At 38.9% G+C, this 20527-nt stretch overlaps 1 protein-coding gene across 1 annotated transcript in view; it reads right to left on the reverse strand.

Moving 5' to 3' along the window:
- Positions 1–20527, reverse strand: part of nrxn2b (neurexin 2b) — a 643742-nt gene that overhangs the window by 515682 nt on the left and 107533 nt on the right. The window contains 1 exon segment of the mRNA XM_025905407.1: positions 14337–14357. Within this exon segment, the coding sequence (XP_025761192.1) occupies positions 14337–14357 (21 nt within the window).

A 20527-nucleotide genomic window follows, 5' to 3' on the forward strand; every position in this document is an offset into this window, starting at 1 on the left:
GAATACATTGTTCGTGAGAGCGTTGGCATTGGGTTAAGATGGTCCATGGTCGAATTGGCAAATATGAAATGTAAAAATAAGAACAAGGGAAAAAATGTTTTTGCACATGTAATAAGTCTGTTACCATGCCAGTGGAATAAGCTGACCTCACATGACAGCACTCCATGCATTAGTTTGCATACATCACTGTCATCTTGTGTACACGATGCTGGGTGCAATGACACTCACGGGTCTGCAGTCCCCTTACTTAGCAATATGTTTATTACCCAGCCATAGATTTCCTCTCAACGTTGAGCTGGGGCAGGCTCCAAACAGGCGCACACCAATTACTGCACACTTTTAGCATTCAGGCCTCATCAACCCATAGAGAACAGACAAACAAACCACAGACAGGGATGGAAAAAAAGTGGATCACTGGAGTGACTAACCCCTTGATTCGCACTTGATCTTCACTTGTCTTCAAAAGGCAGGATCAGTGTCAGGCTAAGGTCAGAAAGTAAAGGCAAGGGGCCTACTGGGAAAGAGGATCAGTTTTAGCACTAAACCACAAGATAAGATCAAGTTCAGCCAGAGGGCAAACTGGCAAGTAAAAGTGAATACAGGAAACGAGAAGTACTTTTGATCAAGACTAAGCATGAAAGGAAAACTCTCCTTTATCTGGCCTGATAAATTTCTGTGGCTAAAGAAAAAGGTGACAGGGTGACACCAATGCCGGGTTTATAAAGTTTTCTCAAGGAAATTATATCCAGAAGCATAAAAATATAAAAGAGTATGAGACCGTACAAATCTAAGTAGTATAAATAAGTATAAATGTGTTTGCTCTTGATTAAAGAACAAGGTTACACTCACGTTTACTTTTGTGAAAAAGTGCACTAGCACTAAGATACTAAAACCCGTCCTGGGTAGCTAATTACTATGCAGGAATAACTAATGCTTGTTGAATGCAGTGGTGTTTATTTTAAAAAGCCATTACGTAAGGTAATGAATATGCGTAGACTCAGGGGCCAGCAGCTCAGCAAGCTTGGTGTTTACGCCGCTTTAAAAGGGTGCTGCTTGCATTTGGGCTCATTATAAGCTGATCTATATTCAGGAGAAAAGTGGGTGATAGTAATTCAAGGATTTGTGATGTATAGACTGAATTAGAGAAGCGATTTACAAAGGCTACGCTGCGGAGTCCTGTAGAGAACTTTTCAAATTCATTTTGGATTGAAAGGACTGACCTGCAGCTTACCTGGGAGGAAGCTTTCAGCACAAGTGGACCATATAGCTGCATTTTTGGATTGCATTTGATAAGCTTTTGAATGACATTTTTGTGAGAGTGGGGAAATGCAAGTCTGTGTATCACTATGTATTTGACTGAACTATTCAAAGTTTCTGGGAATACAGAATACATGCTGAACTGTTAGCCTAACGTCTGCCCATCTTAGTCCGCAATCAGAAGCCTGGTAAGAGAAACAAAACCTTTTCCATGAAGATGTTAGTGGTGGGACTGGTGGCACAGAAGTACAAAGTGTTGGTATCCAGTGAAAAGGCAGAATAAAGTAGGGAGGTGGAGTTCTATGGGACTAGAGCTTGGGCTTAGCATGGCTGCCACGTCCATTGCTCTGACAACTAATTTGCCCTAACATTTCAGCAAAAAGGTCAGACAACCCTCTGCCCAAGTTTATGAATAGTGTATAGGGGCCCTGGCTGACAGAAAAGAGAAACAGCGAACAAGACAGGTAGAAGGTCTCTTCATTGACTTAGCTTAGAAAGAAGAGGAAGGCTGCTGTTGTCAGTGTCCAGATGGGAACTGCTCTGTATCCTCTAGATCAGGAGTGAAGTCCTGACCTTATCTTATCCAACTAGGCCACTCGCTCAAGGCACTGAATTTTTCAGCTTGCACTCTCTAGTGCCGCCAAATTGTAGAACAGGACCTTTGACAGAGGTAAAGAATTAAATGGTAAAACACACACACACACACACACACACACACACACACACACACACATAAAAGAATTGCATGATTGTAGTGAAATCTCCCTACAAGCAGAAGGAACACCCTCAGGAGGTTTATGGTTATGCCTTTGGTCCTCCAGGATGGAAATAAATGTTCTTTTACGCATTTTCTCTAGTGCTCTATTTTTATATCTTAAGGAACTAAGGCCACAGCACATTTAGAGACTTCCTTAAGCTCGAAGTTGAGTCTCTTACAGAAGAGGAATAGCACTTCCAATTGAAGAGGCAGCAGCTGGACTCAATTTAAACAGCCAGCAGTACAATCCACCTACACTGGTCCTGAGAGTCAGAGATATGGCATGGGCATAAACTCTTGCAACACACACACACCATCAAAGGCTAACACTGGATAAAACTTAGGTGAAAAATACATAATGAGACCCCCTCTCTATGTCGAAGTGAGATTACTGAACAAAGAACAAAGTGTGGAAAAGAAACCTCCATGATTAATTAAGCAAAAATTACATAATATTTAGTGGCACCTAGTTATATTAAGAAGAAGCATGTGAGACTAATACTGTCCAAATATGTGGCACATCTCACAATATCACATAGCTCCAAAGTAACTTTTCTTTACCAGCCACTGAAAGCACAGCGCACACAAAAACACACCCAATTCCCAGGATACTTTCTGTCCAGATGGGCCAGGCCAGCGACACTTGTTCAATTAAAGGCATCAGGGGAGACCTAACCACTTTATTATCTGCAAGCTGGCCCCACATTGATCAGCCTGTCTGGGACCACTCGCAGCCTGTGTGACAGCTTAATCTGGGCCCTGTACTTGCACAAACACTGTCTTTCACTCACACACTCACTGACACACGCACAAACACAAACTAGCAATCTATTACTGAGTAATATGGCTTTCGTTCAAATTCTGTGCAGGTCTGAGCGATGTGTGCACGTCTGTCTCAAGTCACCAAAAGGAAGAGATTCTGGGGAATGGACTGGATCCATTTATATGGGATTGTCAAGCCATGAAAGCAAACACTCGCCTGTCTTTCAGTTTCCTGGTACAACCTTTCTACAGAAATCAAACTGCTGATTTGAAGGCCCAATCTGGAGCCCGAGCTTACTGACCATCTGTGGTACCACGGATTGGTATAACTTGTTTTCTCCATTTTCATTTTCCAGGACTGATGACTCAAACGATCCTGAAAATAAAACTGCTGGACTTGTTTACACAAGAAAGCATGATCTGAATTTTAAATAGGAAAAATACATATACAGATTAACAGTCGGTTAAAAAGAAGAAAACAGGGTTCTTCAGGTTTAACCAGTCTTAAACACACAAAACAATTTCTGGCATAATGTATATGTTAGATTGACCAATTAGACTGAGAGACTGTGGCAAATTGAGGCTTTTGAGACCAATGTTAAGACTACAACAGCGACAATTACAATAGAGGGTGTAGAAGGGGGATGTCTTCCTACCACTGGCAAGACACAGCAGTGACTTTCAAGTGAAATACTGAGGAACATTCCTTGTGTTGGTGTCATGGCTCGAGATATAATTTCTTTACCTTTCAGAATTAATTATGCATACGGTCTGCCAAAAAAATGTCATTGTCATTGCATAGTAACTATTGGTTCCCCCAAGAACACACAGCATGGACTAAAACCTGATGATATTGTTACTGTTAAGAAGAACCAACAAATTCAGGACAACAAAATTATTAAAATATTGATCTTAATAAAGTATTAACACAAATAAAAGCAGGACCTCCCCTCCTTAAAGCCAGTCATGCACACACAGACCTACATGGCCACATACTATATTAAAAGATTTTGTGTATGACAGTGGCTATAGAGACAAAATGAAACCATGGCCTCACTGAACCAGTCATTAACAGTGAATCCTAGTGAAGTATCTAGGCCATGTCTCTTTCCACTAAAACAGCCTGCTGGTTTGACACTTCAACTCTTCCCCTCAACCCCTTTTCTTCTCAGTCATCTCCATTTTTTTCACATCCCAGCCTATATATTTCCTCCTCTTTGCTCCTTGCCCCTCACCCCCCTGTAACCTCTGTCCTCCCTTTACACCCTTCATTTCTACTTCTCTTCTTCCAAGTGATCACATGAGAAATCAAGCCGCCCAGGCCTTAGCACTGATGGTCTGTGGCATTAAAATTCCTCCTCTATGGCCCTCGGAGAACTGAAGAGGCGACAGATAAATAAATAAGAGCTGTAGGGAGCGAGGCTTTGTGGCAGCTGCTGAGCAAATTTGTGGCGTTTCTGATAACAACTCATCATACTGGTTAGGCCACACTGACAGCTGAGAGAAAAAAAAGGAAGCCCTGTCTGCAGGGATATTATAAAAGGGACAGATCAACAATTTATTTATCTCTAAGATGTCTGTTTAGTTTATCATAAACTAGTCTGTAACTGTGCAAAGGAGGCCACAAGAAGTAAGACTTTATATAAGAAGTCTGAGTTAAGATAAACCAGTACAGTGAAAGATACTGAAATTCTTTGGTTTTTGTTTTCATAAAGTCACTCCTGTTCTGAACCTTTAAAATGCATACTCAAGTTCTTACTGGTTTACAGCGCCACAGAAAAAAAAAACAAAAAACTGGTGTGATTTTGCAAACCTATTCAATTTGAACTTATGGAAGACATGTATGTATGCTAAACATAGCACGGGCCAGAATGTGATAGTTTAAAAAATGTGTTTAGTTAAAATTTGGCTTTGAATTCAGGATGAACATTTTTTCAGAAGCAATCATGAGGTGCCTAGAGTAGCAGAAATGTCCTATAATTAAAAGCTACATTCAGTGACTCCCTTGTTCACAACGGGTCGCCACAGCAGGTATCTCCGCATGTTTGAACACCACAGGGATTTGTGCCCCCTCCTGGGATTGGACTTGTTAGGCAAATGTGTAAATTGCTATGCTATACAGCAACTACAACTACTGTTGACAAAAAAAGAACAAAAAAACTAAAGTGTAGCTGACAAATTTCAAACACAAATGGAATGAACTTCCTTAGTTGGTTTCTCAGTGTCATGATGGCTGTCATGTCCACTTTGATCCCACTAATAGTGAATTTCAACAGTGAGAATAATATATTTATATATTCATAAGCTTTTGTTTAAAAGCTGTATGAATTAAAACATGAGTACAAGTACTGAAGATGAATAGCCACTTTTATTCTGTTGCCTTGTCTGTGTCGTATAAGTGATGAAATAAGATGTCACTGGGACAACAATGTTGAGAATCAAGAAACAAGACTATACATAAAAAAACACAAAAAAGAAAAGATCAACAATTCATCCCACTTTAATTCTTAACCTAAAAGTCGATCAAAAAGCCATCGAGTGGCCTTTGATTGAGTGCGATGTGTAGCAGATTTAATAAACCAGGTTTTCTGTGAAGACACAGCAGCTATAATGGGCCAAGTATAAGAAGACTTTCTGAAGGTTTGACAGTTATACGCTCACACTGTTGAAAAAAACTTTTCCTGAGATTCCACTGAACCAGTGAAGCCTTTTCCGTCAATAATTGAAACATATAATCCAGCAATATGAAAAATAACAAGAACTCCACACATGCTTGTATCTTGTCTGTCAGTCAAATACTCACACAGAGTCTCCAGTCAGGCTCTTAAAGCAGTCAATATCTAATCTCTGACACTATTTTCCAGTCTGTCTTACTTAAGTCATCATGACAGTCTTAATTCTTTGCTGCTTGGCACAGTAACATCTTGCACAATCCTTTAAAAGCTCCTTGAGTTTAAACTGGACTGCCAAACATTTTTAGCATTGACTGGCTAACTGAGGGATATTAAAGCCAGCAACAAGACAAACCCCATAGCTGTAATTGAAACATTTACAGCTATGGGTAGTCCTTTACCACTAGTGACTGTCCTTGACCTGTTCTACCAGCTGCTTTAGTCAAGACTAGCATTTTGCAATAAAAGCTCTTTGCTAAAATATTCTTTGTTAGTGTTATACCTTAAAACCATGATAATGTCCAAGGTCAGTTTGAGTCAAGGAAAAAAAGAACAGTACTCTGCAGAAGTCCTGAGCCACCCATGTAAACATACATAGTAATATACTTACATTTACAGTTTGCACAGTCCTAATGAGCTGGAAAGTTCGTATGTTCACTGTAATCTTCAACACTGCCTGAATCTCTAAGGCAAGCTGCTGTTCTTTAAATAGCCTTCAAGTAAAGTTCTCCAGGCTACTCCAGAGCTCTCGTTTGGTCTTTGGTTGCCTTTTGTTCAATTCTTTGTCAAGATGGGCCCAAACTATTTCAATAATGTTGAAGGAAATTTGGATTCACCACTCCACAATATCTATTGTGACTGATCTTGTGTAATTTGAGCTTCCACTGAGACCATCTCAGACTTCATTGAATCCCTCACGTTTCCTACTTCTTAGGAACATACCTTTCAGATAGTCTAAGGAGCTTGGAAAGAAAAGCCCCTCTCTTCTTTAAGTTGCTTGAAGACGTTTCACCTCTCATCTGAGAAGCTTCTTCAGTTGCAAGGTCAAATGGTGGAGAGGGGGTCCATGTCCCTCTTGGGGGGACACTCTCATAGGGCTTAAATCTAGGACTCGCCACCATTTGACCTTAGAACTGAAGAAGCTTCTCAGATGAGAGGTGAAACATCTTCAAGCAACTTAAAGAAGTCCAGATGCTTTTCTTTCCAAGCTCCTTAGACTACAATGACCTGGATGACTGAGAACCTTCACAGACAATTTCAGATACTGGTCATTTACTCTAGATATCTACCCAAAGCTACAATTAAAAATAGGTTCTTTGCTAAGTTGTCTGTTAGACACGACACTGGTTCATCCAGTGTTGTGTGTTGACTTATTGTGCCTTTTTTATACAGACAACCAAATAAATTATATATTCTTCTGAAAAAAAAATCAGTTATAAGGATTCGATTGAAAATGAGTGAAAAAGTAGTCCATGTCCAAAGAAAATTGCTTAAGACCACAAAAAACAAAACAAATAAACAAACAAACAAACAAAAAAACAATGACAAGGAAGTCTGTCTGGAGGCAAAGCATATAAAGGAATGATGGGCAACTTAAGACTTTTGCACTGTACTGCAGAGCCTACAAAGGGAGAAGATAAGAAAAGAAAAACAGAAGATGAGAAAGGGATAAACACAAAAGAGGAAAATTGCTTCATATTCAAGTAGAAGGAGGTTTTCGAAAGCAAAGCCCACTCAAGCATTACTATTTTCTCATTATAAAAGTGAGAGCGGGATGAGGAGAAAATGTCTCTATTCCCCATTTCCCTTCATTTATTGGTCACTCTCATTCATTTCACCAGCATATTGATCCTGACTTCACAAGACATTTTCCTCCGCTGTGCCCTCATTCCTCCAACATCTATTTATCGCAGGGCCTATTAAATTAATGTTAAACAACAAAATACAAGGTGGATCCCCCAAACAATACATCTGAACTTTCACACAGCAAATGCATTAGTGTTACAGTAAGGACCTGGTTGCTTTGTTGTTTCCAGTAGGCTGGGATACAAATTTGCCTAAGACCTTAAGTCATGTCCTGGTGTTGGAAAAACACCTGTATAAGTCAGATAATATACAGTATACAAGTACATTATCTCATACACATGCAGAAGTACTGCTAAGTCTGTGCTGGAGGAAATACATTTTCACATAAAAAAGGGGCTGGCACGCCCCTGTGAGAAAGGAGAAAAATGTGGCAGTTACCAATTTTCTCACCATTTTGGTTTAGTAGCCAGATGGAAGTTAAAGTGCTTTTATTTTCATAGCACTCTCTGTCAACTGGGGGGAAGGGTGGGAGATGGACTTTTTCACCGGGCTCTGCTAAAATGCAATCTCTCACTGTGTCACCTGCTCAGCACGGACTCGTAGCTTTGCAGTCTGTGGCATTTCATGGCCTAATTGAATTCAGAAAGGGATACAGGTACAACAGGAATGTTCTAACACCTTGGAAATAATAAGTTTTGTGTAGAGAGAATGAAAAAAATATATATGAGGCAGTGACTTTTGACTTCAGCTGTGGAACAATCTGTTTACAAAAGTGACAACAGTGTCAGGCGGAAAATAAGAATGTGTCAGCTTCTGCATATATTCCAGTCTACATACACAAGCAGACACACAGGATAAATGCATGCTTTGAAGTACCTCTACATACAGAAATAACTAGGGTGCTTATGTTTTATTGTATTACCCATCTTAATCTCTTAATGGCTTCCCCAGTGTGCTGCAGATTCCAACCAGTGCAGTTCTCGTGAAGCATTTGACTTTAAATGATTGACTTTTAATTTCTATGACCTCTTATGATGATTACAATCATTAAGAGGTTTCAAAAGAACACAGATGCTATATGATGCTATATAAGTTAAATCCAAATTAAATTAAGAAAAGATGGCAGTTAGTTCACATTTTGGGCATTTTGACGATCACCATATGGTCAGGTACTGAATTGATGAGTTACAGAACATCTTGACACCACAGAAAAATCATCATTTGAGCCGTTCTGTAAATGTTTCACATTTCTGTACAAGACTGGGAAGCAAAATAATCTCAAGCAGAGGAGAAAAATCTGGAACATGTAAAATTCTTCTCCTCACCAACACACATGAATACGCATAAACACAGTGCAGCACCAGCGCAGCAGGCCATGCATTGTCCAATCCATTTCTCTCTATCTTGGCAAACAGTACTGCCTAAAGCAATGCATGCTGACACTGAAGCATCTGGAGTTGTTCACAAGGGGATGCCCACTCCACTGCTTTAGACTTTGTTATCACAAAGCGCAAAATAGAAAGTGAGGGGAAAAAGGCAGCTGTGTGTGGGGTGAAATTAATGTGTCTTGAGAACAGGCATGGCTGGACTCTGTCTCCTCCAGGACCTGAGAAGGCTTAATCTTACTGCAACATCTGGCAGAGGCTGGGCAGGCAGAGGGAACATCAAGGCATCCCACTGTCTTAAAGCTTCCAAGCAATTTCTCAACAGCAGACATACACCATTTAGTTGCATTTCATCCTCACTGTCACTGGTCATCTTCCACTCTGACTTTGTGGGTCTGGGTTTGTTTATTTTCTGTCTCTTCTTTTTGATTGATTATGAGGAATAAGCTAGCTAGCATTCTTCCAAAGTCAACAGCCTTGTTTAACCACTGAATGAAGATAAGTATGAAGATATCTGTGTACATCTGCAGATACTGCAATCCTGCTGTTTTGCCGTGTCCCAATTTATATTTCACTAGCTGGGCCCACGTCCTTATTTTAGGTTTGACAGCGTTTTAGTAGGTAAAGGTGAAAGTGCTTGGATATGAATTGAGCTGCGGTTTGGGGAAGGCCTCGAAGGCGACTGGCGACGGTTCCCGGGTCTGGCAGATCCCCATGCACTAAATAGAAGTGAAGAAGTTAAAGAATTGAAAACAAGGAGGGAGGGAGGGTGGGGCACGTAAACGAGAATGAACAGCTTGCAGAACTGGGGGAACCTATATAGATGACAATCGGAAGGAGCGTGTTTGGAGGCGTGGTCCCGCTCCTGAAATTCTGATACATAATTTCCAACTCAAACTGCAGTGTGCACAAGCACTGCAACTGGGGCATGGACAACCACGCAGACAATATACTGTGAAATTAAGTTGAAACAAATCAAAAGGAAATAGGCAAGAGTTTATTAATGCTACTGTACTGACCTTAATTTAAGTAAAACTCAACTTGGATTGAGTGATAAAAATCACAAGGTTTGGCGTGTGACTTTTTGTGGGTTTCTTAAATAAGGCACTAGCAAAAGTAGTCAGGCAGTTAGCCAGTCATACTTGGCATAACATTACTAACTGGAATTTGAATATAAATTATGTACAAAAAATGCTATTTGTTCCAGAGAATAAAATGAATCTAGGTTAATACCACAATGACATCGGTGCATGTAATATTTGCTTCACTTTGTGTTTTCTCCTGTTGCCCCTGGGATACGCGCGCACACACACACACACACACACACACACACACACACACACACACACACACACACACACACAATTTTAGAGAAGTTTTTCTTCTATTATTTAGTTTTATTTCTCTTGAGCAAACAAGAACAAAATCCATAATCTGGTTTGGATGATCCAAAGTAATCTCCTATAACTACAGGGACAACTTAAATCTGTAATCCTGTATCTCCAGCCAACGTCAAACCATTCATTATGTTGAGGAAAAGTAGTTATTCCTCTTCCCCAGGGGTGAGATTAAGTTGAAGGGCCGCATGACCTGGGGAGAAATGATCATTTTTCATGATCAGATTGTCTAATATCAGCATTGAAAAGAAAGCGCTGTGTCTGAGGTCATATGTAGAGGTCAACTATAGATTTGATCTGCTGCTGTCCATTTGTAGATGAGCTATTTTGTCTCTCAGCTATGTTCATGTTAAATGGATGACACTTTGTGACACAAAAAATCTGCTCCCTCTACACATTTTCTATAGGACAGAGGTCTAGAGACTGTCTAGACCTCACCATGATCTTAATGTGCTTAATTAGCCTCTCCCTTGTTGCCTTGGCAGTATGTTTTGGGTCACTGTCATGCAAGAAGAACCATCCATGACCCATCTTCAGTGATCTGGTAAAAAGAATTTCTCAGTGCAGTGAAGTTGTCCTGTAACCTTAGCAGAAAAACAGCCCCAAACCATAATCTTTCCATGTTGGTACTTAACTGTGGGGATGATGTTCTTTGGGTCATACTCATGCTCATTTCTTTTCCTCCAAACAAGACAGATGAAGCTAATACCAAAGAGTTTCATTTTGGTTTCCACAGCACTTTCTTCCAAGCCTTCTGTGAATCATTTACATGTTCACTGACAAACTGAACACGGGCCTGTACGTGTGTCTCTCATAAGCAGGAGGGATCTTATAGGTGCTGCAATATTTGAATAAATTACAATGTGTTACCAATGATATTCTTGGTGATTGTATTCCCAACTGCCTTCAGATCAGTAACAAGCTCATCCTATGTAGTTCTGGGCTGATCCATCAGGTACCTCATAATCATCTTTATCCCGTAAGCCAAGATTTTGCATAGAGCACCAGACAAAAGGTGACTGGTGCTTATTTTGAATTTCTCCCAAAAGTAGTCACCTTCACACCAAGCTTCTTGTTGATGGTCTTGTAGCCCAGTCCAGTCTTGTGCAGGTCTACAATCTTGTCACTGACGTCGTTTGACAGATACTTGGTCCCATCCATGGTGGTGAACAGGTTGGAATGGAAGAAACTGATTCTATGGACAGGTGTGCTTTATAATCATAAGTAGTTGAGATCAAGAGTATTATCTAGCTGACTGATTATAATCTGTGTGCCTCATGGGAACATAGCCAATCTGTAGGAACCAGAATTCTGGCTGGGTTGTAGGGAATCAAACAAGACCCACTGTAGGTTGCGTTTTGAAAATGTTGGCTTCCCCCTGACAAACTCTATGTCATAATCTAAATTACAGACAAACACAGCCTTTAGCTTTATTTCCATTTCTTTATTACTTTCTATAGAAAACCTCTGCACCAGATGATGAGCTAAAATTGCCCTTACATAATGAAACAATATATCATACATGCAGTCCTCTATGGGAGGGCATGCTAGGATCTGAGTACACTGATGTCCTTTTTTTCCAGTAAAACAGGTCAGTGTTGCTGACACATCATCAATCGAGGACCTACAGTGTAAGAGCGAGCGCCACCAACCACCTTTCCTGGGATACTGGCCTCCCACCGGGCTTTGAATGTCTCTTTGTATCATCAATCTCAACCAACCTTTTAACACATGGTCACCAACACTAATTATACCAAGTGCAGTCACAGGGAAGCCCTAAAAATAGCAGAAAAAAATTCTGACTATAGACTATTTTAAATGAATTTATCAAGCAGTCTTGTTACTACACAATACCCCGGGCTCCTTGTTTTTTAAATTAAAGTGAAGGACAAATTGATTAAGATTTTTATAACTTAAAATGTCTCAGTTTAACAACGATCTAAACAAACTATGTATTCTGACCCCAGATATATTTATGAGTGAAAATTAAACTCCAAGGCTTTTTAAATTCTTCAAAACTGAAAGAGTGGCTCATATTAGGGTCACAGTACTACAGAAAACATTCAGAACTCTGCACAAGGATGTTTCCATCACAAATCATTGGAAGCAAACATAATAAAAGGATGCTTAACCAACTGTGCAAAGAAATATCAGACACATACTTGAAATGAGTAGTGAAACTACAGATGCTTACTGGGCCATGTTACATTGCTGTTACATGATTCCAGATTATTTGCTTGTTTTGTGCACTAGGCAGCACTTTAACTTAGAACTACATATCTGTGAGAGTCAGGTTTCGCTTGTTTAACTTTTTGACAGTTAACACAAGTTCCCACAGTCCCTTCACAGGAGTCAACCTTCCCTTGAACCAGTCACTTTCTTCAGCATCCTCTCAGCACCCTCTGCATCTCCTCTTTCCCAGCTTCCCTCCATTACATCTCCCTCTCCATCATATAGTGTTTACATCAATGTGATTTTTCTGGTTATGAAGTTTGCAAAAGACAAAAGGATCTGCTTATTCATATGATTGTATAGATAAATACTGGTATACCAGTTACTCCAAATTATTTAAGCACTTGTGACATTTACATATCCAAACTAACAGTGCTGAAAGGGTTAATTTGACATCAACTGTTAACCTGAAATTAATTTGACTGGTTGTTGACCTGACTTGTACAGTGCAGAGAACCCAGAGTCCTGTAAGCTGTCTACTACATACTTAAATAGGTCAGCATATTCATGCTCTCTGCCATCAAAGTTACCAATTACATTTCTCTCATTCATAACCTCAAGGCAAAACTCGATTTCCTCCTCCTTCAAATGTTCTGCTATTACATCAGGTTATTTCTCAGGTGCAGGTAGTAGCATTCAGAAACCTGGGTAAGATGTGGAAAAATCTTTGCATCTTCCTTAAATATCCTAGATAAATATTTAGCTTTGTTACCCAGGGCTTATTTAGGCTTCTGAAATTCCATCACATTGTTACATGTACACAAATACAAACATAAATGACATATTCATATCATATGAAGACATTCAATCAAACCTCGTGTGTCCGTCAACACATCCTACATGAGCCTGTCGATTGATGTAGGATGTGTTGACAGTGCTTCCATAGGAAATGTAGGATTGCCATCATTTACTGCTGTTTGAAACCTTCCTCCTGACATTTACCCATCACCTGGTGACAAGATTCACTCATACATAGACACGTACCCACAGAAAAACAAGAAGCTGGCATTATATAGGAACAAACAGAAAATGTCAGCTTCACGCTGTTCACAAGTGCACACATCAAGTGCATATCATGCAGAACCAGATTTCAAACAGAACCCACTGCGATAGCTAATAACACTGAAGTGGCTCTATGATGTGAGTTTCTATATTTCCAATATGCCACAAGATAAACAACTCGGGTTCAGAATAAAGATTGAGAAATAACTGCAGCATAACTTTTTTCAGCTTAAAAAAAACTTGAAGCTAGAGGGTGTTTGTCATAGTGATTTCCCCTGCTGGATCACGCTCTGTGATAGGTAATCCATCACCTCAAACTCAGTACAGAGGAAATGCAACAAGAATACATGCAAGCACACATACACACACACACACACACATACCTAGATGCCAATATCTGGATGCATATTCAAAAAAAGCCTGTTTATGTCAGTTTCAGTGTCTGATTGAACTGAAAAACAGATCCAGTCACCCAGTGGGTGAACCTCTGGAAGGCAACAATTTGCAGAAAGATCAGCAGACACTGATGTATCCATAATGTCTTCTACATTCAGCACTGGCTTCGCACCTTCATGGCCCAAGGGCTAATGTGGTGCCTTTGGGGCCTAAACCAGCAGGATTTGTTCACCTTTGTAGGGGACAGAAAAGGATGTGAAGACAGCAACCTGTCATCACCTTGTCATGGCATGTGAACTTGAACAATAACTTGTTAATGGGTAGACTGGTTCAAGGTTAGAACAGCTGTCTTGACAATTTCATATACAAGCATGTTCATATTCTCTAGAGATAAACTATAATAAAAAAAAAGAAAACAAATGAAGAAAGACAAGATAAAATAATAATAATAGAAAAATAAGGAACAGTTCAGGTGCACATCCATCACGTGTATTTTATGCAGAAAAAAATTCATTAGGGCCCCTGGAGGTCACTTATAACCGCAGTCCAAACTGACAATGCCCCTCCACAGAGGGATGGCATAAAGCATTTAGAAGCAACCTGAATCAGCATCCATGAGAACATCAAGACAAGCCATCAGAGGGCCTTAGGAGAGAAAAATCAGTCTTACCTTCAACAGCATATTCTTCAGCTTCAGGGTGAACATGGATTGCACGGAAAAGGGAAAGAGAACAGAAAGAAGTCGATATTATATTTCCAAGCACGTGTTTTTCCATAATTTCATCAAACATGGATAAAACATAAAGACATCCAGTCTTGGAGACTTGACAGCAAAATGTATTACTCTCTTTCCCAGAAAATGTAAGGTTAAGCCTTTAATCTACTGACTTTCTTAGAAGGCTGTGGATGCCCCAATAATTTCACAGCTGCACATTCATTTTTTCAAGAAATGTCCAACAGAAATATTTTCGACCAGTCCACTGTACCTACAGTTCCTCTCATATCGGTGGCTTTCAGAAATGAAAAACAGTAGGTCCTTTTCATTATGCTAATTTATGCTTGCTCATGTCTTTTTTCTTCCTGTGATCCAGAAATTTCACACGTTCCTCCATCATCAAGGATTGTCTAATACTTTAAATGCCCCTCGAGGAGAGAGGAGGCTTTTGTAGGAGCTTAGAGCAGGAAACATAGGTGTACCTCACAGGTAGATCTTACCAGCTTGCATCTTCACATGTTATAAGTAGCTGACATACTTAAGATTAACACTAAGGATTTCCTATTTGGCTGATTTGAGTCATCTGTTCTTTTGGTTCTCCCGTACATATGTGACTGAGGAAAATAAGCAAACACACTGACACAATGAAAAGCAGCCAATGGCTTCTCAGACTGTTCTACTAAACAGCAGCGGAACAGGTCAGTCTGTAAAACAAGAAAATAAAACTGCAATTCTTGAGTTAGAAGAAGAGGAGCTACCCCAAAAAGAAAAAAAAAGCATAGCATAGCATCCCTGTGGAGAGCTTGGCATTTTGATCTGCCGTTGTGGCTTCTGGGCTTGGGCCTTTATGTGACATTGCTGCATTAACTTGTAGCTTGGTTGATAATATTTTAATGTGACTCAACAACATAGTGGTTCAGTGTGTTTTCTGGCACTTTTTTCGTGAGGGTGGCAGAAGCAATGAACAGCTGTTGCAGAAGCAGCATGCAGTATCTTCACAGGGATTTCTATCACAATTTATAAAAACCAAAAAGGTCAAGAATCTGAAAATATGCTTAATTTTGCAACTGCAAAGGACAAATCTATTTTCTGCACTACCCATGAGCATGGAAGCCCAGGTCATTTATACAACTTCTAGTATTAGACTTCAATGACAAGATGAAGATGGGGCATTCAAAGGAAATGGCATTCCTTTGGCTGCCACCTACCATAACAGGTTGCGATACCAACTACTTAACACTAACGCTCATGTACATCTCCCTATGCATCCCTGTTGCTAAATTAACCTGAGTTTAGTTCACTGGATTGAGAAAGAATAGCCACTTTCCATAAACAGACCAACAAAGGATCTGAAAGCTCTTCTTGAATGACAGAGCATCTGCCAAGCTTAAGCACTGGGACCGCGTTTGAAGCAGGGTAGCAGTTGTTTATATAATCACTGGCCGTGACCCTGCTTTTCCTCTCTCTCTCATCTCTGATCATAGCCCATCATCCTGTCTTTCATAAGGTATCCTCACGTGTTCCTGTCTATCTCCTGAGCTGAAGTAAAAGGATTTCTGATGTACAGTAGAGGTCATTTATACCATCATTGGTCATGACTCTGCCTTTACCCTCCACTCATCTCTGAACAGTCCCTCATCCTACATTGTCATGTCATCCCTGTTTCTCTCTGTCAAAGAGAAAAAGAGTTTCTCTCTGTCAAGCTCAGCTGCTTAAAGTTTTAACTCCCTTCCACCGACACAGTGGGAGAAGGGAAGGAAGGAGGAACTGTATTTTTTTTAGAAACATGAGAAAGATTCGTGTACAGTCTAAGTTCAACACTGGAACTGAATTAACTTGGAATAGCATATATAAATATATACAATCTCAACTGTTTCAAAGTTAAGCCATAGCTTTGTATTCGAGCAATTACAAGGACTGGTTGAAACTTTAGGTTTTTATTACCTTTACTGGGTCCTAACTCTGGTGTTGACAATAGCTTATATGAGTCAAAAAGCTCCAGCACTTCTTCTAATTAACATCAGAAGAAGTGCTAATTAACATCAATATCAAATATTTTCCAACATTTGATATTCTTCTTATGTCTCGTCAAAATTAAGAAGGATCCCTTAAGAGGTAATGCTAAAGGAAATGGTGATTATCCATACCATTTAAAGTTTCATTCTAATGTGGCTGACATTTATTTTGCGTCACGTCGAAACATTTCAAAATTTAGCCTTGGGGAAGAAAAATGCTTTCAGTCAGACACTTGGTGGAATGCATCTCTTTCTTTTGAGCTTGTGTCTTTTATCCCATTTAGAGTTTCCTGTAGTCTTTACCAACCATTACCTTTATCCCCGAGCTGTTTTCCATTAGGGTGTATCCCACATAGCCTCAGGCTTTCAACTCAACTGGGATCCAAGTATTTCGAAAGTGCTTGTAATTCACAAGGATATGTGAGCAATTTTCAGATCAAATCTTTTCTAGGCATATTTTGTCCATGTGCAAAGGCGGAGCTTACAGGATAAGATCTAGGATAAAAATCTAGAATAAAGAGAGCAATTCTTTATACTAACTCTCGTTAAACCCGATACAAAACTAAAAGAAATATCAAATGCTGAAATGTAAACTTGCGTTTAAATTGACAGTCCAATATCTCTAAATCAGTGTACAGTACCTCAAGCAACAAAGAGCTGAAAAAAAGTTTAAATGTATCATAAAGACAGTCGAAAAATGCAAAAGAGAGCGCAAATCAGACGTGGGCTGCAATAAAAATAAATAAATGGCAAAGTTAAATTCAGAGGGAAGCAGTAGAGAAGCTGAATGTCTTCACCAATGAATCCCTGAGGGCTTTGGCGGCAAATGAGAGACTTTTCAGACCTAATCCTTACCAAGCTAACTAAAGAATTTACCGAGGGGAGAAAAGCACGCCTGCAATGAAAAACAGCCTCTTCTCTCTCTATCTTCCTATTTCCCTGCACATGGAGGAAGCTACATAACTGCTGGTTTGATATAAGTATACAAGGTACTGTACATCATAGTTCAAACACAGTTACAGTTACAAACATACAAATTTATCTCCATGTTAAATAATTCAAAATCCAGGTATGCTTAAAAGATTTATATAATTATTTTGATCTGGACGAACAGAAGAACAAACAAAAACAAAACCCCAAAACAAACAAAATAAACACGTTGCATGATTTGTGAATGACTTTCAGCGTTATTCTGGCAGCAAACATTCAGTGAGTTAATAAGAAATATGGCCTTGGAAATCAAACTGTGCATATCCTGAGAAAAAACAGTCTATTGTGACTGCTGACTTTGTTTCAAAACCAATTATCAAAATTTCCAGAACAACATTCTCATTAGAGATAAAGGGCTGAGGCACATCAAGAAGTTATCACAGAGGGAGTTCAAGCTTAACATCTATGGCAACAAGATGTTAAGCTTGTAAATCTTTGTCACACTTGCATGCAGAAAGTCTAATTAAAATTCATACAGACATTGAGTGACGCATGTGCCCACACAAACTTGACACGTGTACAACATAAACTGCACGAACTGTATTACACAGAATTCACAGTAAGGATGCTTTTTGTGTTTGTTCACAGAGCAGCATTCAGTGAGTTATTCTTTGTTAATCTTTATGTTAACACACACACACACACACACACGCACTCTCTGTATATAATTCAACTTCAACTCTGTATATAATTGGATAAGTGGAAGAGAATGGCTGGAGGAATAGATGAAATAAAAAGCTGTAACGTATATTTATTTAGCTAAACTAAATAAATATATGTTATTAATAAAAAAAATCTAGCATTTCTTTACTACTTTTTTTACTCCCAGACGGGGGAGTCCATCCCAGTTGACACTGGGCCAGAGGCAGTGGACACTCTGGCTGCCATTCCACACCGAGATGCAGTTATTCACATTAAAAACCAAAGTTTAAAACTGAGAATCTCTTAGAATACAAAATTTTTGTTTTTATTATCTTTTTTCCTGATTACAAAACCATCTGTCACCGCAAATTAAAATAACTAAGATGCATAAAAGAAAGCAATTATGAATTATTACAGGGGAGTGGGATCTTGATGTATGAAGGAATAAAATAATCATAGTGATAACAAGAGTACAGTGTTGACTGAATTCTTGTGAACACAGCAAAAGGAAAAATCATCTTTATAGTAAGATAATAGTTACTTTGTATGTTTTAATATCAAAATGGGATGTTTTTCCAGTGCAAGTATGAGAAATGTCAAATTACATCTGGCTACTAAAGATATACTCTTGCAAATGTTCCAACCACAAAGTGGTTTGATTAGCTAATGTGTCCATTTATTTCCAGTACACTCTGTATAAAATGTGTCATAAAACAGCAAGAGGAGAGTGGACTAGTGCTACGATGCAGAATGCTTAACAAAGTTATGTGAGGCTGCTTTGCTTTTTAGGTAATAACGGCTAAGAGCTCTTACAATGCTTTGGACAACAGCGCTACTGCACGGTACCACATTTGGTATACCTTGTATTGAACTGTACATAAAATAGGGCAAGCTGATTTTAAATGTCTTTCTGTTTTGCTGTCAGCTTTTTCTTCAAACTCATGAGTAACTCTAGTTAAAAGTCCATTATTGTGGCCAGCACTATGCCACACGTAAGTAAAATTTTAAAAGCCAAAAGAGAAAAGCAAAAGTCCTTTTCACCTAAGGCTATCTGACATGAGTTAAGAGAGAGGAAAGAAAATGACAGCATTGGTGAAAAACATAAACAAGAGTACATGGGGAAGATAGGCAGTGTTTTTTTTTGTCTTTTTTTGTTATCAAAGGAAAGCTCTGTTCTGAACTTTTCCACATTTTCAGAAACTTTCTATCCAAGTGACAAGGTAATCCGCAAGACACAGCCTTGGCAGATTTCACACTAAATCTCGACAGCAAAACACAAAGCAGTCACCTTATAAATGTGCAAATATTGTATAAGTGAATCTTCCTTATCCGGATTAAAAAAATGAATAAATACAGAAACTGACTGATGTATCCAACAACACAACATATACAATCTGCATTTAATACAGTGCATGTGTGCGTGTGTGTGTGTGCATGGAAAGATCCAAGTTAACATAACCCACAGAGCCACATCCAATAATAACAGGCCAAACAGAGAAGAAAATACTGCAAATATCGGCTCGAGTGGTCAAAAATCAGTGTATCAGTGGTGGCAAGACATTAAAAACTTTAATGGTTTTATTGTCTTTGGTGAAAAAGGAAGGAAAGAGCTAAGGAAAAAGAAATAGTTCATGTAGTTTATAACATTTACATTTACAAATATTGTCACATATTTTTTATCTTTTCACATATTGTATTATGAACTGTTTACCTCTGTGTATTCTGACTCAGGCCTAGATTGCCAATTCAAGAGTAAAAAGTTCATCTGAATCCAAAAAATGTTCTAAGAAAATTCTTCAGATTGTATAAACTTATGGAATGGTGCCCTATAGATAAGTCATACCCACCCACAGGTCCTCTGTTATAGTATAAGACAGGAAGTGTAACCTGATACACTGCTGAGTCATAAAGCAAAAGCAGATTTCAGAGGGAGGTCAGGAAAAGGTAATAACTTAAAATGAGGAGAGGTGCACTACCTCTCCTGCCAATGTCATTACAGTGCTGAGGGTTAAAGTCAGAGGACAAGTAAAATATCAGAGACTCTAAGTAATGTTTCATAAGGACAGGGTCAGACAGGAATAAAACATACCCTGAAAATGCAAATAAATATCATTACTTGTATACTGCAGCTGAGTTTGTGGTGTGACTCATGTCAGTGTATAATACTACAGTAATTTTTAGCATTTCATATTTTTAGGAATTTGTTAGGGAAAAATAATTAGCTATTGTAACTTGGAAAACAAGACAGACCTGATTTCCAGAAGTTCAAATGATACATATGTTACATTAAAGTAAACTGTTACAGTAAACTGGAGAGAAAGAGGAGTGAGAGAATATTTGTTGATGTTCAAATATATCAATAAAACAAGCTGCAAGTCTGTAAGGGGAATTGATTTTAGCAACTTAATATTTGAATATGACTGATGTGAAAAACACAACACTAATCTAAGGTTACAAGAAATACTGAAACAATGCAACTGAACTAAATGAAGACTTTCT

This window comes from Oreochromis niloticus, linkage group LG3 (genome assembly GCF_001858045.2).
Source record: "Oreochromis niloticus isolate F11D_XX linkage group LG3, O_niloticus_UMD_NMBU, whole genome shotgun sequence".
In the NCBI taxonomy this organism is placed as follows: domain Eukaryota; kingdom Metazoa; phylum Chordata; class Actinopteri; order Cichliformes; family Cichlidae; genus Oreochromis; species Oreochromis niloticus.